At 43.5% G+C, this 27,191-nt stretch overlaps 1 protein-coding gene across 3 annotated transcripts in view; it reads left to right on the top strand.

Annotated features, from left to right (window-relative positions):
• The first annotated feature begins 6,352 nt into the window (after positions 1–6,352).
• LOC126548007 (protein odr-4 homolog) overlaps positions 6,353–27,191 on the top strand; it is a 76,177-nt gene continuing 55,338 nt past the window's right edge. For 2 of the 3 annotated variants that reach the window (XM_055063582.2, XM_055063580.2), the window contains exons 1-3: positions 6,353–6,642; positions 6,827–6,982; positions 16,861–16,956. In XM_055063582.2, the coding sequence (XP_054919557.1) occupies positions 6,544–6,642; positions 6,827–6,982; positions 16,861–16,956 (351 nt within the window). In that variant the 5' untranslated portion in view covers positions 6,353–6,543. The remainder of the gene's footprint in view (positions 6,643–6,826; positions 6,983–16,860; positions 16,957–27,191) is intronic. The other variant, XM_050196081.3, reaches the window with a different exon arrangement.

The following is a 27,191-nucleotide window of genomic DNA, read 5'->3' as shown; positions in this document are numbered from 1 at the left end:
AGTGTAGAAGCCGCTGCAGGGTGTCTGGATCTCATACACATCTTCAGCTTTGCAGGGGACACAGCATCTGGCACATAGTTTGTCACAGGCCATGTATTCGGGGCAAGTTGAGTTCACTCACTAGCAAAGGGAGAACCAAGCTTGTCGGATATGAAGTAAACCGCCTGTATACTCGGTGGCCTTCATTTCGTGTGACATATGTGGTTATAGCGACCCTTGTTTTAAGCACTTCTTGTCTAGCAGCGGTCGTTTGCTTTTTGAAACACTCAGGATAGCTTTCAGCAAGCTGGACAGGAATAACGCTGAAAAACCAGCAGATGTTAATTGTCGCACTTATCATGCGAAGCTTCATACAGTATGATGAGGGCGTAAATAAATGAGGGTGTTCCTCAAGGCCTTGTAGCACATGTTGCGAGTTTGGAGCAACATGATGTATAGCACTTTTTTGATCGCATGCTATAGGTTTAGCAAGTGTGGCCATGGTTGAAGTGCAGTGCAAGGTCAAGAAAACAGATATCTATGAGCAGCACCCTAGTAAGGAGACTCTGGGAAAACTAGTGGGAAGCCTGTTGAACATCTGGTTGACCCACTTGCTGGCTCCACCAGGCAAAGTATAATAAAGAGAAGGAAGTCATCAACACATCAGAAGGCTTTTACATATAAACACTGTGCTAAGGTCATAACATGCCAACAAGTCTTAGTGCGCAGGCTATGCACGACCAACTACATATGCCTTCTGTTCGGACATTGCTCATTGTAACTAACAAGGATGGAGTGGACAAAAAAAGAACAGCAGCTCCATTAATTTAGTTTCACTGGTATCGACTGTGTTTTGTAAGCGTACATTGCCATACTCCCCAATGCCTTCTTGGGTGACATCAGCAAAGACCAGCTTGAGGCAAGGGGTAATAGACGTCTTTACAAGCTAAAAATGCATGAATGCATGGAGAGCACATTGTGTCCAAAAAGTAGGCACTTCACAGGGGCACTGGAGAAGGAACAGGTTATTAACAGTGGGCAAAGACAAGCTACTAAACACCCAACACTGTTGCCATGTAATGACCTCTGAAACAATCCCTCTTAAAGAGGAAATCATCTTTGTGTATCCATAAAGAGGGCAGATGGGCAAAGCCCCTTCAGTAATGCTGCCAGCTTCAAAAGCCTATTTTGCACATCCTGAATGCTTCCTTCTTAAGACTTTGCTGGGTGCAAGCATTCTACTGTCCAAAAGCTGTCATTGAGAGCACTGTTGGTTTGGTGGCAATAAAGTTCAGAAGCAATTGCAACAAACCTCCCTTCCTAGTTGGCCTGGATGCTCACGGTGCTTATGAAGCAGCACCATGAGGCAAGCAAGGTGAATGGATGCCTCCAAGCCTTTGTTCGTTTATCACACTGTTCTGTTAGTAACAACCATGAGACTTGAAACCAACAAGCTCAAGCTCAGCACTCGCATGGTTACTGCGGAGGATTCATAAAAAGCACAAAAACAGAAAACTCAAGGGAAAGGATAAAGCACCATTTAACACTTAGTATTGCTACAGCCCACCCCCTTCTTTTATTTTGTCTGGTCGTGCTACATCTTTTTACTATATATAGGCATGAACTTAGGTGATGTTCCCAATCAGTGTCCAATATTTATATACACTATGTGCTGGTTCAATGATGTTCAAAACACTGCAATGGAAGCTTCAAGTAGAAAAGGTGCCTGGAAGAAAGAAAAAAAGCTGTGCTGCAACCATCTTGGCAACATCTTGTCCCCTTAATAAAAGTTGTGCTTTCATATCAACTTGAGCCCTCCAGTTTAGAGTAAAGTACCAGTGCGCATATGAACAATGAATCAATTCTCAAAGAGCATGTGCAGTCCAGGGGCAAGAATCCGCATTGTGCTCCTGCATTGAAGGTGAATAACACGTACCATAATGGCAAATGTGCTTTAGTAAGCTTCATTGCAATATTAATTTGTAATGTACAAAGAATTGTCAATGAAGCTTACCACGAGCACAGATGCACTTGCAAATTATGTCACAATTGAAAGTAATGAGCACAGTGTAAACCTATGTGCCCTTTCTTTTCTTAGTATGCTTTACTGCACGATGCTTATTTACACCCCTGTATTGCGGTGTAGCAAGCTACAAAAGAAACGTTGCATAATTAGGCTTTTTACGATTATCTTTCTCGCAATACACTATTATTTCGCGGTGAAGCCTAAGCAATGTACTGCAGTGAAGCATACTAAAAGTGAAAAGGGGCCACTGTCACTGGACATAATAAGACTTCTTCAATTATACACTTGCGCAGCCACCGCCTCTCAGGTCACCTAAGTGGACATACTATGCTGGCTGATAGCGGCCCCCTCCCACTTTTAGTATGCTTCACCGCGTAACTAAAATGTACTGCGGCGAAGAAGCCGTACATTTGTATTGAGTGAATAAACAAGTGGTTTTTACAACAGCAAGAAGTAAACGCACACCATGCATCAGTCTACCACACGGAAGAGCGTCGCAATATACGGTAGCTAATTCACACAGGCCGTGTAGCCCACTTATCAGTTGTAAAGGGTATTATGGGTAATTCAAAATTTCAGACACACATATGTGTTTATGTTTACGTTCGCACTCCTTGCGTAATAAGACTCGCAGAACTTCCACAATAGAAAGTAATTTACAACACACAAACGCAAAGACCACTATATGTCTCGTTTTCAACTCGGCCGTCATGCAAATGACATATAGCGCGGAAAAACGTGAACATGCTGTGTGTTAGCGTCGTAAACTTCATACTAGGCAAGGAGCTAGCACACCACAATCCCGCGACAGCCGTTAATGAGACCAAGACGGGAGCACATGTATGTGAACGCGCAAACCCAAAGCCACTCTGCTCCTCCGCCACCCCCGCTGCACGGCTGCATCAATCGTTTCAAGCACAGCACACCAAACACACATTCAGCGCTGAACAATGGGCGGTCGACGCAGTTGCATTTACATGACTTGCAGCGAGCAGCACATCCCTCGATGTCCGTTAAGCAAAGTCGGACACGGCGACGCCACATCGCGGTTCGCAGAACTTCGCTGCCGAGGCGCTAGACCACTTCGATATTTCAATTGTCACCACCGCCGGGTTCTCAAGAAAGCACGGGTCACACAACGCAGATTCTGTAGTGCCAGACCTCATCGAGGCCAAAGCCGCATTGCCGCACCGCCACTACTCACGGCTTTCCGCCAAGTAACACAGAACCTACAACCAACACACAAGCAACGCACGCACGATTACATGAGCAATGTTGAACAACGCGCGGCCCAGAGAACGATCACGCCGAGGACGAACACGCCACGGCGTCGCTCGCAGTGTTGCCAGATGGCGCAGAGTGCCGTAGCCAAAGTATAGGAAAATTGTAGCCCAAAAATAGCCAACCACACAACCAGGCCAAGACAGTTAGCAGCCAAAATGTAGCCAACATTACCCATCGGACAGTGAGATGAAGTTTTTTTATTCGCAACTAAAATTCGAACAGAAAACAATAAACTTGTTACAAAAGATACCTACGGTTGACTAGACCAAGTGATGCAGCAGAAAGTGAAAACTATCGCATTCGTAAAAAAAAGCGAAATCTTACTCGCGTTGACACATGGCCACTCCAGGAACATGTTTCAGATTACCGCACACCAGTTTATGCTCTTCATTCATTCACATCACTACTCGTATATGACAGCACTGTTAAACTTCTCCAAGAAACGCGTGCTTGGTTCAAAATTGTTGCAGCACCCGTACTCCTTTAAGCCACATCGCACATGGAGTATCATTTCCAAAGTACGCACGCTTAGTTTGTTTCGATGGTCTGTTTTAGTTACGGTCACCAGACTGAAAACTATCTGCACAGAGGCGTTTGACACTGGCAAGCACTAAATAAATGTGACGGGGTTTGCTGCATTTAAAAGAAAAGCTTAAAATCTAGTGACTGTTGGTTTCGAATTTTCGATTTAGGTCGTCAAATTTTTATAAAAATTTGGCAAAAATCGCAAATTTTCAGAAAACGAAACTATCAAGTTTACAACTCCGCAACTCAGCAAGAAAAAACGATATCGCAATTCTGTGAATTGTACCTGATAGCACATCTAAAGCGGACAAAATTGATATGTTACACATGAACCTCGAAAAATGGAGTAATGTGTAATCACAACTTTTGCAGAACCTTTGTAAACAACGTAACAAATTCACGTAAGATGTAAACTGACATATCAAATTTGTCCGCTTTGAATGGTCTAATGGATGCCGTTTACAGAATCGCGATATCTGTTCTTGATGCAGAGCTATTAGCTTGTAAACTTCGTGCTTCTATTTTTTTCGAACGTCTGAATGTTTGCCGGACATACAAGAAAGTTGTATCCATCCATCCATCCATCTGAATGTTTGAAAATCCTTTTAACAAATTTCAAGCCCTAAATCAATATTCCGCTTCCAACAGTCACTAGAATTGAACTTTCTCTCTCAAATGCAACAAATTTCATTAAAATCGGTCCAGGGGTTATCTCAGAAAAACGTTTTTGTGTTTTTACATGTATTTGAATAGGCCGCGTCGGAGTTAGGCCTGAGCTAAAGCTTCCTCTTAAGAAACTCCCATGGGGCTCTTGCATTGCCCAGGGGGCGCTGCGAAAAAGGTGCTAAAAAGCGCTCTCTGTGCTAAAATGGGTCGTACCAAGCTCGGTCGTCTGCTTCGGAAAGCACGTTTACAATATGGACCCGCCACTTTCGGTTGTGTTGTTTCATGGCCTGCAGCGAATATCGGGCGCCGAAGATTTTTTTCAGGGGTGGCACGCTGCGTAAAGGCAAGAAATTATGCAGTGCCGAATACGTGTACGCCGTTCAAGAATTAGGCGGCGAAGTTTTAGCACCGTGTCAAACGCAAGTGAAGCGAGTCGCGTACGAAGTGGAACTTCAGGCAAGGTTTGCACGCTAGCTGCTAGATTCAGGCGCACAAACGCGAGGAAATGCTTGCTATAAATGAATCCACAGCAGCGATAAGCAGGCATCATGTGTACGGAACTGCTCGAGCACACGACGGTACGCGCCGCGATGTACGAACTGCTCGAGCGCACGATCGTACGCGCCGCGACAGCAGCGGTCTTTCGACATGCCGCGAAACGGCGGGCCTCCTGCGATCTTTGTTGACTGCATGCCGCTAAACAAGTAGTTATGCCTGCGTTGTAGTAGCGGCCATCTGTCCCTTTTAGTAACTGGTAATAACTGATGCAATGCATATGAGCTCGCACGTACGTGCGAATCGCGCTGCAGCGCGAGCTTGTGCGCTGCTCGCTTGATGTAGCTTTTAATGACAGCGCTCGAACATCGATGTGCTGCAATCAATACTGCCTTGCTGCGCTGCCTCAACGTGCTGGCTTGAGATCAAGGATGAGCGCATTTAACTCTCTTAACCTGTGCTGCTCATAGTGGAGTAGTGAATTGTCATCGAATGAGCCCGACCATTTGTGCTAATTTGCACACACCTGGTCACTTCACCACTTCGCATCGGTCGAATTGTTAATTGTCGCTGTGGCCTGGTCTCGAATCGTGAATTACCAGCCATGCCTGCTGCTATGTCGGTCTGCTGTCGGGACTGTAGGTGCAAAAACCGAACTTTAGAATGCAGATAATCAAGCAAGCTTCAGGACAGTCGAAGCAGTCAGCATGGCGCGAAGTTTCGCTTACTCAGCGCGACGAACTGCAGCTATGCAGCGCGCCCGACGCTCCACTTCGTGAGGCCTTGAAGGAAAACGGCAGAATCTGATGTTGAGATTCAGGCCTTCTTGTTCGTGGCAGCCCACGACGCAGAAGTAATGACGGTAACGCCTTTTCGAGGCTGGGCTAGGTCTCTCCGGATCGGCGTCACCGATTCCTTCTGCTCCCAGCATTACGTCCCACGGCACACGGAGAGTCCGCTTTCGTTAAACTATAGGCTGCGGCGAGCTCGAAGTGTGGTCGGCGTGGTCTGTGAAAAGTGACGAGCCTTTTCGCACTCGCAACAGGGCAGAAAAAAGTGCGAATCGACGCAGAACTCGGCCTAGAAACGTGCTTCGCCACAGCCAGGGTTCAATACGACCCAAGCTGGTACGACCCAGATGTCGTTTCCCGCGCCGCCACCAGGCGCCGCTACTATACCTCAAACTCCAGCGCAAGACGCCCATAGATGGTGGCGCCAGATTACCCTCTAGGTGTTATGGTGAAAAACTCTATGCTGCATGCTCTCCATTGCTCTCCCTGAAACGCTGCTTTCCTTAGCTGACGGCAGGCGGCGACACAAATAGATCGGCAAACCAGAAAGAAATGTAGACGCTTCCTATCCAATCCAATCTCACTCCGTATCCGCTGAACAAAAACTGTGGGATTCGGGCTGAATTGGATCTTTTGGATGGCGTAGGTATCGGCGGCTCGACGGAAACCCGCATCAGCAGTCGCCTTCCAGCTGTTAGGTTGCACAACTGCGAAAGTTCGAAGCACATCGTAGAAGTGCATGTCCATTCATCCGCTCTGTATAGACATTTTTGTAGTATGGGTAGAACGATAGCTTACGACGATCATGTTCAAAAACTGATCAGCGTGCTCGTCCAGGTCAGGAACTCGTTGACAGTTGGTGTGATCATCGGGCAGGTAAGCTGGAGCGTGGCTGAAGGTATCGCTCCTTACTGATCAAAAGTAATTTCGTATTTCAGTTGGTCGTTTTTACCATTGCTATTGTGATTTTAATTAAAAGCAAGGAGCGTTTAACATCGAAGTAAAATAGTTGGCAGAACACTGTGTACACTGCAAAGTGATGAATATCAACGTGTTGCAGAGCACGCAACAGCGAGACATCGTGGTGCACATTGCGAGTACGCCCCAGAAGGATGACGAAGAGTCACAGGAGGAAGGCGACGTGAAGCAGTCACACAAGTCCGTCGGCGGCCAAGCAGACATAGAGGAGGCCTGGATCTGCCAACATGCAAAGCAGGTCAGATGAACCTTGCTTGAAGCGAACCTTAATTGCCATGGAAGGATAATCAAGTGAACATTCACCTTCTAAAAGGTGTGCAGCACTTTGCAAGATTAAGTGCGTCATCTACGCCGGCATTTGTCTAAATAGGTAGCGCAAAAAAAAAAATAAGGATTAAAAATAAAAGTAAGAAAATTGTATTTTAGTTTTTCTGGACATTTACTGTTTGCTACGCATGCGTATGAGTGACATTCTAGCACTCCCCTCGTAATGAGGTGGAAACGAGTACATACGACGGCATGCCTTTTAATTTTTGACACTTGACAAATAGCTGAGAGGAAGGACAAAAATAATTGGATGCATGACGCTGTAACAACAGTGTGCAATGAAGAATAACAAATGAAAGCCGGATGTGGTGGCATGACAGTTAATATGTCAGGAAAGTTTAGCATGAATGCTACAAAAGCAACCATCTTTCCACAATTCTGTATCTGAGAAAGTTTCTGTCAGTTGTAAAATTGCACAAGGAGACTATCAATGCGGGCTATCTGAAAGTGAGTGTCTGTCTTTACCACTCAGCTGCACTTTGTTTCAGAGGAAGGGAGAGGGGGGTTGACATATCTGGTAGTCCCCCTAACATGCTATGGCATGTTTCCAAGTACGTGAAAAAAAAAAAAAAATTGTTGCACTCTCTTAATTGTTAAATGTTAAATGTTGCATTGTTAAATGGTGTATCATGTATAATGGGCATAGAGCAACTTCTTGCATAATGAAAGTCAAAAAGAATGAAAATCCTACACATTCATCCGGAATCCATTTCCACTCTAACATAGCGACTTTAGCATTGAAAATAATTTTTTACTTGTTTTGCCTTTAAAATGCAAGGTGGCTGCTTGCCACGCGTGTGCAAAAGTTTCGTAAATAAACAGGTTATTTTCACAATGTATGCACTTGAAATCAATGTACACACATATTAGGATATTTATTTAGTATTTATTAGCCTACTTCGATGTTTTGATTGAGAAATACATTCCGATGGTTCTGTAAGGCAAGCATTAATTGCTGTTTCATATATGTAGGGTCGCTCCTTTTCGGGGAAAACCTTATGATTCCCAATTTTTGCACCCCGGAGAAGATATTTGTCAAAATCGGGTTAATCCCTATTTCTCCTCGAAGTTGCCCTTTCATAATGAGCAACAATAAGTGCAGGTATTAGAAAACTAATGAATGCTGCCTACCTTGTATGAGCATGTGGCCAAGGTATATCATATTAGTAATAATATTCATATATGTATATAATATGTGCTTCCTTTTTCCTAAATACTCAATCAAGAAACATGCATATGTAATATATTCTGTGCCTGCCTGTGTTGAGTGAACAAAAGCTTGTTGCTTTTTTACTAGCCAAGCTTACGTGAATACGACAGTGGCTCATAGAATCACATTTCCTGCACGTCGCATACATCTAAACGGGGGTAATGTGCTAGGAAGTGAACACAGCGCTGACGTTGCTCTGCATTGGGAATGGTAGCTGTGCCATTGAGAGGATGTTTACTCATCTATGTTAGGTTCAGAGAAGGGTGGCAGGTTAGGCCAGTTGCTATCTTGTTAATTTTGTTGCAAGAGTGTATAGCATGAAGCAGTTAAACAGGACGACAGAAAACAAGAACGAAAGGCCTGACAAGTCGAGGATGGACGCAGAAATGCTCAATATGCATACGGTAATGTATGTCAACAAGGGCTTGCACCCGCCGTGGTTGCTCAGTGGCTATGGTGTTTGGCTGCTGAGCACGAGGTCGCGGGATCGAATCCCGGCCATGGCGGCTGCATTTCGATGGGGGCGAAATGCGAAAATGCGAAAACACCCGTGTGTTTAGATTTAGGTGCACATTAAAGAACCCCAGGTGGTCGAAATTTCCGGAGTCTTCCACTACGGCGTGCCTCATAATTTGAAAGTGGTTTTAGCACATAAAACCCCATCATCTTTTTACAAGGGCTTGAAGGCAAGGTAAAGCACATCGCCTCTTGCGAACCATGCTTGTGTGCACTATACTACTGTATTGTTTTCATTTGTTAAGCTAAGTGAAGAGAACAAAGTAAAGGTGATTGCCAAATGTGCCTGTTGTTTTTCTTTATTGGTTTCTTTTGAAAGTATAAAGTCTGCCAATGAGGATTTGTATCAGCTTGGCACGTGACTTGTGGATAGCTCTCTGTCATGTCCTTCTATCATGTTCCCATGAGTGATTTCATGCTAACATGGGTCAAGGGTGGGTCACGGTAGTTATTTCCCCTGTGCGGCTGTGCAGGGCTTCCGTGCAGTATGCAAGCAACTTCTTCGCTAGGAATTAACGGAGAGGAAAATTCTTGTTGTTCCTGATTCGATGTGTCGTGGTGCCATCTCTATGCACCTTGAGGAAGTTTCAAAGGAGTACAACTCTCTGTTGCCACACTGGTGGCCCACGACCCACCAGAGGAATATAAGTGACCCACCGGTCGGTCATCATGTTTAGGAATTGGAACTTCAAAGAAGTGACGCCACAGTGAATGTGTTAAGTATGTTTCTGTCCAAAAAGGAGGCCTTTCGTATGTTAATCACCTGTGAATGTTACCAGGAAAACCCTTACATTGCCAGGAAAAAAACTTTGGGCTGCCGGACAGCAAACACCCCGATTTGTTCCTGGTTTTTCTCCTTAAAAAATAACACCGGATTTTTGCCCCTGAATTTTGCCTGAAAACGAAGGATCCTACATATATGATATGGCATGCAGTCATGGGTTGTTTTGTGAAAGAGAGGAGAGATTTCTTTCCTTGTGAAAGAACAAATTTGGTGTCAAAATAAAATGTTTTTATGAGTTGTACTCTTCCTTAGCACCATTATTGGTGCAGAATAGGTAAGAAAATGAAAATGCTAACAGTATTTACGATGAAGATAGCGCCGGGCCTGCCATGTTGCAAGAGCTGCAACACAGCAACAGCAGCAAGAAACAACTCTAGGAAGAGAAGAAAGAAGGTTTTCTTTTGCTTTGCTTCAAACTCCTAAAGAATATGCAAAACAACATTTGACATTAAAGCAAGGTCTACATATGGTCCGACCTATATATTGAAGCTAATTATCAGTGAAGGATGATGTCATAAACTTAATGAAACTTGTACTAGCTGCAGCTGCGAAAAAAAAAAAAAAATCCACTTCATTTCTTAAAGCAATGTGTCAAGTTTTTTCAGTGTTTCTGTATATTTTTGCAAGTTTTTTGCAATGAAAATGCCTTTCTGCATGGTCACAGAACATACATATAACTGCATGGTGTATCACATATGATACGTAAAAATTTTTTTCACAGGAAAATAAAAATTAATCCAATTAAAGGTTAAATAATCAGTGGTGTAAGGGTAGTGCTCCTGTTAAAGGTGTACAACTTCTGTATAAATGTGCTGCTTGTGCAGAGCATTTGTCCTCAAAAGTGATGTTGCTGCTTTCAGAAAGCATGCTTTGCTGTCACAGAGACACTAAATAGCAACAATCAGTGTATATTGTTAAAGTATTCCGTCAGAACTCAATTTTAATTAATTCTATAAAGAAGGGTTGATTACTAATAGTGTAAATGAATGCCAAACTTTAATTTCTTAAATTTTGCACTGAAAACTTTCTACTGGTAAGTCAGCATTGACATCATGGTCAGCTGGTGTTGGAACTTCAAAGCAGCAGTGTCCTTTGCCCTTTGTTTTTGCATTTTTTTCTGGCTTTCCATTCTTTCTCTTAGTGTAAGAGTGAGTAGTTTGTTATCATGAAAGTATAATTTAGTAGTACAGTTTACCTTACTGTTCTTAAGCGTCTTTACAGAGTGCAAAACTACAGGCTGTGTACTGTTTCCAAAAATAGTTGTAAGAATGAAATGCATTTTTATTACTTCACAATAAACTTGCATGTCCTCTTCCATGTCTTCTGCATCATATGCATTCATATATGGCAAGATGTTGGCTCATAACTGCAGTTTTGAAGGAAGAAGTCCTGCCAGTTGTTTGCAATCTACAGGATTTGGCTGTTGTGCAGGGAGTGACTTTGGTGGCTGTACTCGCATCTCTCACTGCAGCATAACCATCATCAATGCTTTATATTGTCCTCAGTATAGGGCTACCTACTTCTCCTTCACATGTATTGCATGCATCTTTCTGCCATCACTTTTTTCATTGCTACTGCTGTAGTATGATTGGCTACCAAAATAACTTCTTTTCGCTATGTTCATTAGATCCAGCTTCTGGTTTGGTTATTACCATCACTGATTTTCTTGCTGCTGCTGGAATTATTGAAGAAATAATTGTCATCTTACACTTCATCTGCTTCCCTTTGTCACGTAGATGTACCTTGATCTTGTGCAGACTTTCGTTGTTCAGTCTGTCAAGTATGGCTAACTTATAAGCAGTTATTGGCCCTGTGATATGCCTGATATCCTCAGCTAGGTCTGTACATTTTGCTCATCCTGCAAACATGCATGATATGCTCCATGCAGTTACTGCTCTAGTTGCATGTTTGCAGTGATGGGCTTGCAGCTCTGTTGGTAGAGTGCTGATCTTGGAATTAAAACATTGAAGACTTGTTTCCTGGTTCACAGGAGGACAGTTTTCCATTCTTAGTCACAACGTTAACAAAGACAAGAGGGCTAGTTGGTACATTGTTTCAGAATGCAAAGTGGATTCAGCACAATGGCACAAAGGATAAAGGTAGATACAAGTGCTGGACATCAGCTGCACACTCCTTTAATGTGCAAACCACATCGTACTGATAGATGGATAAAAGAAGTCTTCTCTGTCAATATAAAATGGAAAAAGTGACTGGTTCTTACACTCCTAAGACAAACATAAGTTTTTCCAAATTCCTTATCACAAAAGGTTTGTTAGGTCATAGTAAAGACAAGTGTTTTTGAAGGAGGTCCAACACTGTGGAAGCCTTGCCAACTTCCTTTTGCTCCTTTATGGATTTTCCCCTGGATTGTTGATGTCCAGGGGAAGATCCATAAAGGAGTTTGTTCCTCCTCTTCCAGTGCTTGTCCTGTCCACCCTTCTTATCCCTTTTCCCTTGTTCCTTTGCACTATGCCTTTTAAATCAGTTTGCCATGTTTGTTACAAAATGGCAAAGAACCTATAGTTTCTGACTGTCAATTTGTGAACTGCCAGATTCTGCAACTTTATGCATGATGTATAAATGTGGTTGAAAGCTGGATGGACCTGTATATGAACATGTGGATGTCCATCTGCTTCAATGCGACTTAAATCTCATAGAAACCTGGTGTGCGACATGGCTTATGCAACTGGACATTTCCAAATGTAAGTTCATGCATGTATCAAGAAAGCGAAATAACCTCAGCTATCCGTATTCATTAAATTCTACACCACTCTCTGAAACAGAATCATACAGGTATCTTGGAATCATCGTGAACAACAAACTAACATGGTCTGAGCACATTGCAAAACTTTGTACAGACGCTTCTAAGTTGCTTGGGTTTATCAGACGATCCCTCGCTTTTTCACCCCGTTCTGTCCGTCAACTCGCCTACATAACATTCATCCGTTCGAAACTCGAATATGCCTCGGCGATCTGGAATCCCCATCAGAACTATCTAATCGATCAGCTTGAAGCCATCCAAAATCGCGCGGCCCGTTTTATCACATCGCAGTATGAGAGACGACACAGTATAACTCTTATCAACGCATCCCTTTATCTTCAACCCCTGGCACTTCGGCGTAAAATTTCACAGCTTTGCCTATTTCACAAATTGTACTATACCTTCCCACGGCTAAGAAATTCTGTATTACACCCGCCGCTTCGCACCTCACGCCGTCTTTTCAACTCTTTAAGTTTGCAGCGCATACATGGCTCCACAAACTCATTTAATAAATCTTTTTTACCTAGCTCCATTACATTGTGGAATGATTTACCCGATTCCATAGTTACTGAAATAGAACCTAATAAATTCAGGCACTTATTAACAGCACATTTCAAGGGCTGAGTTATTTTGCCGTGTTTTTGAATGTGTATGCGTGTTTTATTTTGTTTTCAAGTTGTTCTTGAGCCGCTGTGTCTATCTTAGTGTTGATGCTTCTGATGATGTTAATGTTGAACATGAACCCTGCACTTTGTATTGCTTTTTTGTTGTTACCGACCATTGTATATGTAACGACTGCTCCCCCCCCCCCCCTTATGTGATGCCCTAAGCCAAGGGCCTTTAAGGGTAAATAAATGATGATGATGATGATGGTGCTTAAGAGAAGAATGTAATTGCCATAATAGCTGTGGACTGTGTTCCTTGATTTTGCAAACAAGTTATCTTAAAGTATATGTAATTCTAGCGCTGCTTGTAAGTTGTTACTGATTACAATAAGCTTATATGTAACTTCAAACAAGTCTCAATAATGCACTTACATACACTGCTGTTCAACATTTGTTTTTGAGCATGATCTGTGTGCTTGACATGAATGGTATCGCACCATGCTCACTCCATCTGCCAGTGATCCAGGTTAGTCAGAATTGGCAACAAGAAACGGATCTACATTATTTAGTAGGAGTGTGCAAATATTACATATTTCAAATACGATATAAATTGAATAGACCTTGTTATTCAATTCATATTCGATTTGAGAGTTTAGTATTCAAAATTGTTGAATATTTGTTTGGCTGAGTATAATAGCGACACCTAGCGAAGTATCGAGGGAGAGAGATTGATGTGGGGAAGGACTGTTCCTACTGAGTCTACTGTAGGTGATTTGTTTGTTGCGCAGAGGCACCAGTTCTTGAGTGGATACAGGTGGCAGATAACTTCTGCTCAATAATTTCCAATCATTTAAAGAAGAATGCATGGCTTTTAGGCAGCGTATAAATGAATTTGTTGTCTTGATTGAGTCAAGGCAATTTAGTAACGAGTATCACCATATTTGCATCTTTTTAAAACAATGTGCAATGCTGTAGTATCACAACTCTCCTTCAAACTCTCCTTCAGCAAACACAACATTTGTCATGCACCTAGTGACACGGGGTACCTTTGTTTCATTTACTCTCATTGTCATGGTGCACCAAAGAACAGAAAGCAGTTGATTCTAATTTGCAAGCGCCTCAGTTGAGTGGATGTCCAGTTGCAAATAGCATTATGTGTATATATCAAATAATGTAAATAAGCCTCATTCTTACACCAAATGGACTCATCACAAACATTAAAATTTACTTAGTTTAGAAATTACAAAATATTCAACATTTGATTCAATGTTTAAAGATCATATTTTTTGGACATTCATATTTAATTTGGTTTGGAAATTTAGCTATTCGAACACTTCTAATAGGTATTTAGCAAATTCAGTTTTTTCTGCAGGTAGCGAAAATCACTTGTGGCCTGCTGTCAGAAAACCATGGCTTGGAATGGAATGTTGGACTTGTGTGTATTGGTGCTGAAAATGCTTTGAGTTCAAAATTTTAATTTGCCTTTGTAACTGCCAAGGCTGCCTTTGTTTGTCTTGCAGTAGATCCACAGCTTGTGCTCTTACTTCACATGGCTTAATTGAGACCTCTTTGAAGTTCTTGGTTAGTGCTACATTGTTTTTCTGTTGAAAAAGCATTTTGGGCAAAACTGCAAAGCATCCTTTCTTAGTGGCATCTACAACTCACAACTCTTTAGGCACTAAAAACTCAACCAGTTGTTTGGTACCCCTGTTTCTTGCTGCCTACCTTTTGTTCAATACAGAACTTCTTTGACACTCACTGTGCGAATTCTTTCTCTTTTATCTGTCGACTGATAGACTTGGTACGGCTACTTTATCTGTCGAGTCCAGGACACACTTGAAGCCAAACTTCGGATCCAACTGCAGAAGTTTTCTGTGTAACATTCTTAACTGCATAAAGGACAAGACAAGAAGCAAACACAAGACAGTGCTATTGTTTATTTGCTTCTCGTCCTGTTCTTTGCACTGCTTGACTGTTATAATGTACCAACTAGCCCGAGTAACAACCTTAGTTAAGTTTCCTGTGCTTGTCCAGTAATTCTGTGTGTCCATGGGTCACCACTTTTCCTTCAGAAATATGTCCTTGGTTTTTCATAAGGTATACTTTAGTTAGAAATATGTTATAAATTTATTTAAGGTTTGTAATAATTTTGTTTATATTGGAAACCATTTGAGTCTTCTGAATGCACATAAAATTAGACAAGTGGGGCTGTAACTCTGAGAAAGTATTATTATGTTTATCAATTCGACGTTCCTGCACTTCATGTTTTCCAAACTGTTAAAGTATTTTTGCAATAATAGTTACATGTTTCCGTAGTTTCCTGTCCAACTGCTTTGGTATTTACCCAGTCAAAATGAAACCAATCGGGTCGAAAATGAAACAACGCTTTTACACAAAATATGCAGTTCAGTGTTCTGCCGTAGCCATGCGTATGCTTTTGATTTCCTAAGCGCAGAATAAAGTGCAAGTGTCTAATAATATATTAACTGCAATTTTAAGCAATAATTATGTTGTACATAATCGTACTGCTCGCTATCGCACATGCTTTGGCAATGCTCCGCGTTAAGCGGCACCATGTTCAGCAAAGAAGAAGACTGGATGGACGCCCTGCGAAGCGACGACCACCAGACCCAGCTCCGGGCCGTCCAGAGGGCTCACGAAAGGGCGGAGGCTCACGGGCTTCCCGTCCCAACGTGGGTGCGGCCCGCGACCCCTGCCGACCACTAAACCAAGAGTGGGTGGGAAGGGGTTCCTCAGGACCCAATAAAGTTTTTTCCTCCTTGTACATAATAACAGCCGACTTACGTACAGTAATCTCATAGACTACATTTGAAGTACCAAGATGTCGCCATCAGGCCTCGCAATTGCTGGTTTTTGACACTTTCTTTGCCAATCTAAAATTATAATTCCTACCTAAATCGCGAACAGCGTGTTGGATTCTATCACTGTAAATCATGGTCATTTCATTTCCATCAACGTTTCGCAACACATTCTGGCCAGTTGTCAGTCCCTTTAAGTTTGTGTCTGGTAATTATAATAATTTATTTTTCTCAGTTCTTTGAAATGCTGAGAAAAGGTCTAGAGCAAAAATAGTTGCTATAGTGACAAAATGGCTACATGAACAAAAGTGAACACTTTGCTTGTTTGGCCATCTAAAGTAAAACTATGGGACAAAATGATTGGTTGAATATAATAATAGGAAAGATGACAATGTTGCTTGATCAAACTTTTGGCAGATATCACATTACGTGAAGCATTGATTGATAAGATTTGCATTGGGGGCACGTTAAAGAACCCCAGGTGGTCAAAATTAATCAGAGGCCTCCACTATGGTGTACCTCTTAATCATATCGTGGTTCTGGCACATGAAACCCCAGAATTTAATTTACGTTAAATAGACAAGATTGATTTGTTCATTGAGGGATTCATGGGCTTTAATGTCCCAAAGAAACACTAGAGCCATGAGGTGTAATGGGGTTAATTTTGACAACCTGTGTTTTTTTAACAGGCACCTAAATCTAAGTACATGAGCTTTTTTTGCATTTTGCCCCTTTGGAAATGCAGCAACTGCAGCCTGTAATCAAACCAGTGACCTTGTGCTCAGCAGCAAAACGCCATAGCCATTGGGCCGTTGCGGCGATTTTTTTGAGAAAGTGCCTGCTTCAGAGTTCATTGTGACAATAGAATTCCAAGTTTAAAAAAAATATATTCTGTTGCTGTCAGTGCAGTTTCTTTCAGGGCATTCCTGTTTAGAAAAGTGCATGCAAAAGTGGGTAGCCCCTGATGTCTACATTTGTCACTTCCTAAATATAACTGTTCATTTATACAGTTAACTACATATGTACATTTGTCTTAAATATAAACTGTACATTTGCATTCGTGGAAATGAGGGCTTTTTACTCATGCCATGCAGGTAACACGCATGCTTCCTGGAGGCATGGATGTGCTGGGTCTGTTTGCTGTGGGTACTCCGGAAGAACTGGCAGCTGCTCAGCCCAAGCTTAGACAGGTAGGTTACAGCTGAGCGAGGACGCTTATGTTGCATAAACTTCTTTTTAAATCTTTAAACCATCTCCATGTGAAAATTATGGTCTCCCCTAGCAATTTTAAGGCACTGTTAAAAAAACATCAGAATACTTTTTCAGAAGGGTGCAGTAACAGCTCAGTGATGTATGCTTGAATCCATCAAGTTCTACTTCTTGTTCTTCATGCCTTTCTGCTGCTTGGCCTCACCTTATGGCATGCCACACCTCCACAGTACATGAAGAACATGGAAGAGCACAGCCTCTGTTAAAATAAATGAAGCAACAATTCATATGGCCATAGCTGATTACAGAACATGTCAATCTCCTGTTGCATTCATACTTAGGGCTGTTCATTTTAGAGTTTTATATATATTTTTAAAGTTTGGTGGGTAAAAATCGGGTGATATTTTGCAAGCTGAGAATCGTGGAGAAATCGGGATTTTTGTGAAACCATTCCGAAATTCGTTTTTTTTTTTCGAGTTATATTTGCAGAAATAATAAGTAATACATTACGTTATGGTTTTTATTTTTCATCAGAGGGCATCATGAGCTCCTTAACGCAGACGTTTTAAAACTTGGGATTTGTTTCAGGCTGGTAATGGGGGAATACACCATGTGCAGACCTTCATTGCATTATATGCAAGGTGTCTACCAACTGGGAAAACCGGGTATTCTCAGGAATTTAGAATAGTCTGGCAAAACTCGGGGAAAACTCGGAGAATTTGTGCTTCAATTGGGGAAAATTATCTGTCATTTTATTGAAAGGGAACGAAAGTCGCCCTACTGCTGGCTCGAATAAAAGAGAGGAATCGCAATGAATTGTCTTTGACGCTGTGTCGTTGGCTGGAGGAGTTGCCAGTGTACAGTCAACGACCGATTTTCCGGACGCCCGATTTTTGGGAAATGCCCGATAATGCGGACGGATTCGCGGCACCACCACGTACCCCATAGGCTCAATGTCATAGGAAAGTTTGTAATTTCAGACGCAAGAACCCTTCTCTGGCAGATTTTCTGGACTTACTGCCGTGACCGCAGGTCTGAAATGGCATTAATCAAAGCCAACACCGCCTTTTTGATTATCTCGCCGCCTTGAACCAGCGCTCTTGCACGCAGATCCGCTGGCAGCCGTAGCCACCACCACGGCAATGCGAGGCTTAGCTGCTTCGACGTTCGCTATTAAGGTTCTTGCCATTCGGTGCTGTGTTTTTCATTGAAAGAATTTGCCGCTGTCAGTAATGGCACCAACTCTGCCTCTGTAATCCTCACGATTGGCTTCGAAGCTTAGAAAACATGGCGTGTTGCATAATGCCGGTTCCCGAATGGCAGCTTCGCCTCAGCACAGTGGTGTTACACGGTGAAGCATACATGAAGTATGGCGGTGAAGCTTAACAAGCGTGGGAAAAGGCAATTGTCATGGGACACAGTACATATTCCATGAATTATACACATGTGGACCCGGCATCTCCTGTCACAGTGCGAGCACCATTATGCCTGATAAGTGTGCTGGCAGAGGCCTTCAGAGCTTTTTTGGATGTGTCTGAAACGATTTGAGCCCTTAACCCTTTCGCTGTCGGACCTTTCTGGCCGTGACACACCCCCAGTGTCGGCTTGGTTTCAGGGAACGAGCATAACAGGGAATGAACATAGCAATTTGTTTTTGATTATGATTGGTTTACAAATAACATAGTCAATGCAATATGCACATTTCAGTGTTCTGCAGCTGCTGTTAGTAAACATCATCATCATCATCAGCCTGACCGATTTGATTTTTCGGACATTTTCGTGGCCCCTAGGGAGTCTGAAAAATCAGACGTTGACTGTGCAACTGACCAACAGGATGTTTCAAATGGTCCGTGGGCCGAATGCGTGGCGGAACAAGGACAAGAACAGAAATGACCGTTGCGTTGAGGAATGATTGGAAAAGGAGCTTGAGCTCAAAAATCAGTGTTGGCTGATGCAAAAATGCAGGTGACCCCCACACAAACCAAAAACAACCCTTGAAAGCAGTGAAACACAAAATGGAGGCATTGTGCCTGGGCTGGGAGTATGTGAGGACAGTTGAGGTTGACTTTCCTGCTGCTGAGAAAACCTCACTTGTGACAAAGTTTGGGCCTAATACCAATGATCTTGCTATCACTTGATAGAAATAGCTCATTTTCGAAAATATTTGCATCTGTATGCATCTCTTTTTATTCGCATTCGAAAATGTTCAGCTCGATTTACAGTGGGCTTTATCATTTTTCTTTGTCGAAGATATTTTATTTGTTGTGCATTTTACTGTCCCCTCCCATCAGTTTTCTATTTTGAATAAAATAAACACTACTCCTTACTATTCAAACTGGATTAAGTTTTTTTTTTATTTTTTAAAATTCTTTCTTGAGAATGATAGCATCGGGCGACGTGGTGTCCAGCCTGTCTTGACATAAAACAAAGTTCTGTGTTGCTCGGGGGAAACCTGAAAAACTCAGGGAATTTGAAAATGCCAACCTGGTAGACACCCTGCATATGGGCATGCCCATCAGCTCCAAACAATATCAAATGCAACGTAAACCACAATGCCAAGATAAAAACCCCTGAGCAGTGGGAGGCTTGCCAGCAAATTCCCAGAAGACCAGCTCTGGGCTGTCTGGCTGGCGGAGAACGCCGCTACGGTTCAAGGCTTGGTCTACGTCTGAGGAAAGGGGAGCTTTACAGGAATAACCTCCCTGCCCCTCTGTTCCCATTTTGAAACCAGCGGGGACTTTTCAATAAAGATGTTTTATCTCTCTCTCACTCTCTCTCAGGAGACATCAGAGTTTTCTAGCAAATACTGTAAAGTTCGGTGTTTGGAAATTAATAAGTAATAATGACAGCAAAGAGGATCAATAACTCCTAGGAAATTAAACATTTTATTCTTGAAAAGCTGGTCATCAATTTTTAACACATCTTTGTTAACATACATTGTCATCTGCATGTGCAACATGTTGGTCTCCATCCAAGACCTGCCTGATCTTTGGACGTATCTCAGCTGAGAGAACGTTCTCTCAACGTCACAGCTTCCATTAGCTAGGCACACCAATGTCAGCGCAGCATTTGCCAGCCTGGGGTAGCAAGCAGTAGAGTCATGCCAATACTGAACTCAACAACTGTGTTAGTGGGGCTTTGCTTCCAGGAATTACTGGTTAAACTCATTGTGAGGCAAATCCACGTTATTGGTGACCGAAATGAAGAGAAGTCGGTAGTCATCAAATGGCTGGCTCTGCAGATGCTCCTGAAATGGATGCAAGACAGCTTCCAGTTTCCATAATGTTAACTGGTTTTTGTCTTTGTCTAAGATGTTTTGTTTAACAGTGCAGTACCATTTTGTGGTGAGTTTTGTGCAAAACATTTCAGAACATGTTTTACTAATGTGGCGTTGCTCTTGGGTAACATAGACAAAACAGCTCTTGCCTGATCGCCTCCAGCTCCCCTTGTCGCATCAGTGCATGCATTCATCTGTATGGAAAGAGTGCATCGCCCTCTTTCCTTTCTACTGTGTGCAATTGAAGGGGGATTGATAGTGCATTTCACAAGCTGCGTGCAGCAGGGCTGAGGCTATGTGCTGTGCCGAGGCGGGTCCACTCCAATGCCTATTGTCGCTTTTCTTTAGCTGGCCTTCCCAGAATGTCACGGTGAGTTATAAACTGAGAGTTAGGCACGCTCGTTTGGTGGTTGGCTGAGAGCCGTGTAGCGTATGCAGTGCTGCATGCGGCTTGTGAAATGAACTATAGGTCACTGGAGTTCACTTAAGCCAACTAAATCTAACTTTGTTGTCCCGAGGCATGGTAGCTAGCACGTGTGCCCCGCAAACTCCGTGCAGCGTAAAAGAAAAATTGGTCGGTATGTGGGTTTGGAATTTGGGGAGAAATCAGATTTAACTCGATTCTCCTGAAACATGTTTCGGGTGTGAAAATTAGGTAAAATTGGGTTTTACCTGAAAATGAACAACCCTATTCATACTTCTTGAACACATCAAAAAGAGAGGCAGACTCACACCCTCAGTCCTCACCCTCTCTTTTCCTACCTTAGAAAAAATGGCCGTTTTTTTTTTATTGTAAGAAGCCGACAAACAAATACACCAAAGACAACATAGGGGAAATTACTTGTACTTACTAATTGAATTAAAGAAATTATAAACTAATGGCAATGAAAGTGGATGAAAAAACAACATGCCGCAGGTGGGGAACGATCCCACGTCATCGTATTACGCGTGCAATGTTTAGCATTGCACACCTAGTGCAGTGCGTAATGTGCGCCTCGGTGAGAAAAATCCAGCAAAAACAAGGAAGTCCATGTCCCACCTACGTGGAATTGTTTATGGCGCTTGACATGGCGGTCGCAGCATGGAGTGCCAGGCATTGGGCCACGATTGAGCGATCATCCGGGAATAGCCATCTCTTGCTTCAAGAACGCTGGTTTTGGTGCCGCCCGACAGGCATCTTGTGCAGATTCGGTGCCGGACGTAGATTTGTGCGAAGGGACCGTAATCTCGATCGATTGCCCTAGGGTATACGAGATATGATCGCTCTCGTGATCGGCACCGGATGCATTGTTACCTGTGGGCAACATGTTGCGCTGGAGAAATGCGGCTGCTTACGTGGAGTGCTGTTACTCTGTATCCGGTGTCGAGTTATGCAAAATCTCGCAAAAGTGATAGTATCTCCGAAAGAAATTGACCGAGAATACTGCTCCACGGCAATGCTGCCACTGTTGATTGATGCATGCAGTGCACTTTGTACTGTCAGCAGTGCGGTTCTATATCCTCGAGCAAGCTTGCCGAAGCAGGCTAACGGACAGTAATATTTCATTCTGCGACGCATTACCTATCTGTGCTTTCCCATTTCACAACACTGAAATTCTTGTGAAAGCGATTTTTTTTCGCATTCCTGCGAATGGTTTGTTGGAACACTAATGAATAAAGTGACCCACAGCAGAGAGAAAGAAAAATAATAATTTGCAGTTAGTATTATTTGAGCATAGCAGTGAAAAATGTGTTCTGAGCATGTTCGAAAGCTCAAGGTCTTAGTAAAACAACAAAGCTGCTGGAGCAGAAGCTCGGCCAATCTGAGATCATCTGCCGAGTCTGCACAGCTATGGTCATTTGAGATTGTGCAGCTGAGTTGGCTTAAGCGCACATTTTGCATTATATGACTTCGAAAGTACAACATGCAGTGGAAGCTACGTGGATTGATACCTTCTGTCAAATTTTTATTTTTCATGACTCCCAAATATGCCAGAGATCAAATATATATTTGACCTAGAATGAAAGTGCAGCATTCAGTTACTACACACATTGCATAGTGTTGCTTATAGAATTTCGAAGTCACTGCTTGACAGCAAGTTGAACAGCTATTGATTTCGTATGACACAATAAAAAAAAGGTTTAAAATTAAATTAAATTAAATTATGGAGTTTGACGTGCCAAAATCATGATTTGATTATGAGGCATACCATAGTTAGGGGCTATGAATTAATTTTAACTGCCTGGAAATTATTGCACACCTACATCTAAGTAAACAAGCGTTTTTGCATTTCGCCCCCATCAAAATGCCACCACCACGGCCAAGGTTGAATGCGCGACCTCGAGCTCAGCAGTGCAATGCTGTAGCCACTGGGATATCATGGTGGGTGATAAGGAAAGAGTTAAAGTAATGCCTTCAAGCATATGCATACAGTGACTCACTAGTGACGATTAATGTGTGGTACAACAAATGTCTTGATGAACAATAACTAGCTTATGGCTGCAGTTTTTCGTCTGCTGCGAAGACATACATGTACAATACATATTTTGCGCTGCACATATAATCTAGAACAGTGCATGTACAGTTAAAGGCTCCTGACAGTAGTGTTTACTGGTGAGTGCTGTGCCACCTGTCGCAGCGGAAGTGCAGCGCTGGCACAAGCGTGATATTGGCTAACTATGAGACAGCTCATGCAGCAGCTTTGAAACCAGTTGGCACACAGCATAGTATTGCTGTGTGCACTAACAGAACAAATGTTTTTTGAAACACGTGAGCCAATGATGTGCAGCTGGACCTGCTCAAGTCGCGGTTTGGAGTGATGAACATGAACAACATCAAAAGCAGTGCCACCAAAAAATGCGCAGGATAGCAGTACTGCCATATTGACTGCCATGTTAGTGATGAAGTGCCAGATCTCTAACTGTACGTATATTTTGGCAGGGCATCAGAAGAATGGCGCAGCAAGAAATTGTCATTGATGAGTGATGCTTTTGACCTTCGCGGTAGTGATGGGTCAAACTACCTTAGCAAGCTGCCTTACCAACTCAATGCTAAGGTAGCTGTGCTGCTGAGCTCGAGGCTGTAGTTTTGAACCTAGCCATGGCAGCTGCATTTCAATGCGTGCAAATGCAAGAACGCTTGTGCGCTTAAATTTTTAAGTGCACGTTAACGAACCCCAGGTGGTCAAAATTACTCCAGAATCCCCCACTATGCATGCCTCATAATCAGATTGTAGTTCTAGCATGTAAAACCCTTTGATTTAATGAGTTATCTCTGTTTTTTGTGAATGCCCAATTTTTTGTGATTATGATATAGATGGCTGGTCTTCATTTTAATGAACTCTGATCGCAACTTCTGCACAAATATCTGTAACTCTAGCTTTCACCTTCTGTAGGGTACGGCAGCCTTGTTCAGCTACAATATTAATGGTAACTTCATCCTGACCACTGACTCAGACGAAAAATAATTGAGGTCAAAATTATGCATTGGTGTTACTTGAGTAAACATTTGTCAATATAATCTTCTAGGAAAAAAAAAAAAAGAGTGCTACGTCTTTTGCATGATAGTACTTGGAGTGATTCACTCCAAGGTGAGTTCCATTAACCCTTTGAGGGTCGATTTTTTTTGCCATATGCGACCACCCAGGGTCGATATTTTTTATTACACATTTAAATTCTTCAGAGGGACCTATTTCGAAAAAAATTTACCGTAATTTTTCTAGGGTGACCGTAAAGTGAGAAAAAAATGTCTTGCGTTGGCATATATGTACTGTTTATTCAGAAAAACAATAAAAAATAGCAAATAAAGTTATAAGAATTTTAAAAAAATTGGCGCATTGTTATACACAATGTCCACACAAGAAAAATACACAAGAAGAATGCGCACATGAAAATTTTTCACAAGTCTCAAATGTTCCTCTTGCACTAATATTTCTTCAGCGTGTGGTAGTCCTTGAAGCATGGCTCCACACAGAGCGGTTTGCTGCACTCAGCGCACATGTACCTTGTGTCCTTGCGACGTTTTTGCTGCCGAGTGGTGTTGGCGCAGACGTGGCACCTCCTCTGGGTACTGCTTCCCTGAGCAGCCGTGGGAGGCAACTTCTGAATAAACTGCCAAAGAAGGAAACGCATGCACGGCGGCATCCTTCATATGCGGACCCCTGTGAGCAATAAACAAGCGAGTAACAGGCAGTCACCCTTCGAGTGATAAGAACGAGATAGCCATCAGTTTTGCGAGCGAAAGAAGCCGAAACCGCGTGCGGAACAAAACCAAAACTAACCACCGTGCTCCTACGAGGGTGCCAATGCGCGAGCGGTAGCAGACGCGCCGGAGCAAAAAAAGAACTATACAATGAAAACTGAAAGAGAGAGACGTGAGAAAAAAATTCCATTTATTCCCGCGCACTACAAACAATCTTTCCACGCGATCCTTACTAAAGCCACATCATTGGCACGAAACTCACCGCTCATTATCGCAGGGGATTTCAACGCCCCCCACCCGTCGTGGTGTTACCCCACAATCAAGCCTAGCGGCAACCTCTCCCGCGCGATCGACGACCTGTCCCTCACCCTGGTGACGGACCACAGTTTCCCCACCAGATTGGGTATGTCGACCCGACGCTATACTACGCCGGACCTCACGTTACTCCGAAATGTAGCAAACTACACATGGGCGAACACGCAAGAGAACCTGGGCAACGATCACTTCGTCATACGCACAGAAATACCAAACACGATGGCCCCACCCCGGTCTTTCACCCTCACAGACTGGGATACCTTCCGCCAGTTACGGAAGGAAGACACGAACACGTATGACTCCTTCGCGGAGCTCCTCTCTGCGATAAAGGGCGACGTAACTAGAGCCACGAAAACCATACAAACGGAATTGGAGGTCCCAAGGGTTGACCCTCACCTCGCACACTTACTCGAGGCCAAGGCCTCGATACTTGCGTGATGGAGAAAGCAACGTCTCAACAGACGCCTGCGCAAACGCATCGCGATACTCAACCGAGACATCCAACAATACTGTACGGAGCTCACAAGACTCCAATGGCACGAATTGTGGTCGACAACTGCATGCAGACTGGAGGTAAATGGAACCTCCTGAAACGCATGTTAGACGACAGCCAAACAAAGGATAATCAAAGCCACGCGCTAGACCGACTTTTTCACTCACATAAAGAGAAAGGGGGAACGGAAGAGTCCTTCCTGGAAGAAATTGCCAAGCGTTACCTTCCGCTAGGCGACGCTCACCCCAACGATTACCCGAGCATAAAGTGCGAAACCACTCCCGAACTAGACGCTGCCTTCACGGAAGCAGAAGTCCGAGAGGCGCTACACAACCTAAACAGCAGGTTGGCCTCAGGACCTGACGGGGTAACCAACCGAATGCTACGAAACTTAGACGACCTGGCCATTACATTACTCACTAAAGACATCAACCACGTGTGGGAAACAGGAGAGGTACCAACGCAATGGCGCACGGCCACGGTGGTCCTTATCCCAAAACCCGGAAAACCACTTAACCTCGACAATTTACGCCCCATGTCTCTTAATTCATGCGTGGGTAAAGTAGCCGAGCACGTCATTCAAAACCGAGTGTCACGCTACATTGAGGAACACGAACTCCTCCCACACAACATGGTAGGGTTTCGACCCCACCTATCCACGCAAGATGTCATGCTACTCCTAAAGAGACAGGTCTTCGACGTTAAAACAAGAGACGTTCGAGGCATCCTCGCTCTCTCCATTACTATTTAACATAGTGATGAAGGGACTCGCAGACAAACTACGAGACATCCCGAACGTAAACTGCGCTCTATATGCAGATGACATCACCATCTGGAGCCTGCGAGGCTCCCTGGCAGACATGGAGCAGGCATTACAGTCTGCCCTAGATGCCACGGAGGAGTACCTACTAGACACAGGGATGAAACTATCCTCCAAGAAATCGGAACTCATACTATTTCGCAAGTCTTGCCAAGGAGTCCGCTACCTAACTCCTCTAGACGAACTTCCGATCGCACTACACACAAGAGACGGACAACAGATTCCGCGAGTCAACCACATACGCATTCTTGGGCTCCTAATCGAAGCCACCGGATGCCGTGGACACACGATCAAACACTTAACCACCAAAACCAAAACATGATCAGACTCATCCACAGAGTCTCAGGGCGCAGGAAGGGTCTCTGCGAAGATAACCTTCTGCGTGTATACCACGCGTTCCTTATGAGCCACATTAATTACGTCGTCTCTGCCCACAATTGGATGAAAATAGAAAAGACAAAACTAAACACACTCATGCGCAAGAGCATCAAACAGGTCTTGGGCATTCCGCAAAGAGCAAGTACAGCAAAGGTTGATCAGCATGCACAACAACATCGACGAAGTGATCGAGACTCAGACTATGGTGCAAATACTCCGCCTATCCTCGTCCAAAGCCGGTAGACTAATTCTAAGCGAAGCTAATGTCTCCCCATCTCCCTATCTCGAGCACGCGGTTACCCTACCGAGTGAAATTAGAGACAACTACAGAGTCTCACCGTTTCCCAGAAACGTCCACCCATTATACAACGTGGGTAGGCGCCGGGCCCACGCGATTCTCGACCGCACCGACGCGGATCGTGAAGCCACCGCATTTGTGGACGCGGCCCAGTACAGCAATACATCAACTTTCACGATAGCAGTTGTGGACGGCAACAGAACGTTACGATCATCCGCATCGGTTAAATTGACCACCAGCGCTAAAGCAGAACAGATAGCCGTAGCCATCACCATGGCAGACCCCACATTTACCCATGTCCTCACGGATTCGCGTGCTGCAATTCGTGCTTACGAAAGCGGCAACGTATCGAAAGAGGTAGCACATATACTACTAGCGAGCTCAAAAGAGTGCAAACGATGCATCTCCTGGTTCCCCGCTCACATGGGGAAAGACATTCACCCGCAAAAACCCAA

The sequence above is a fragment of the Dermacentor andersoni genome, chromosome 1 (genome assembly GCF_023375885.2).
Source record: "Dermacentor andersoni chromosome 1, qqDerAnde1_hic_scaffold, whole genome shotgun sequence".
NCBI classification, from domain to species: Eukaryota; Metazoa; Arthropoda; class Arachnida; order Ixodida; family Ixodidae; genus Dermacentor; species Dermacentor andersoni.
Note: the sequence above shows the minus strand (reverse complement) of the source record. Positions and strands in the feature narration are given on the sequence as shown.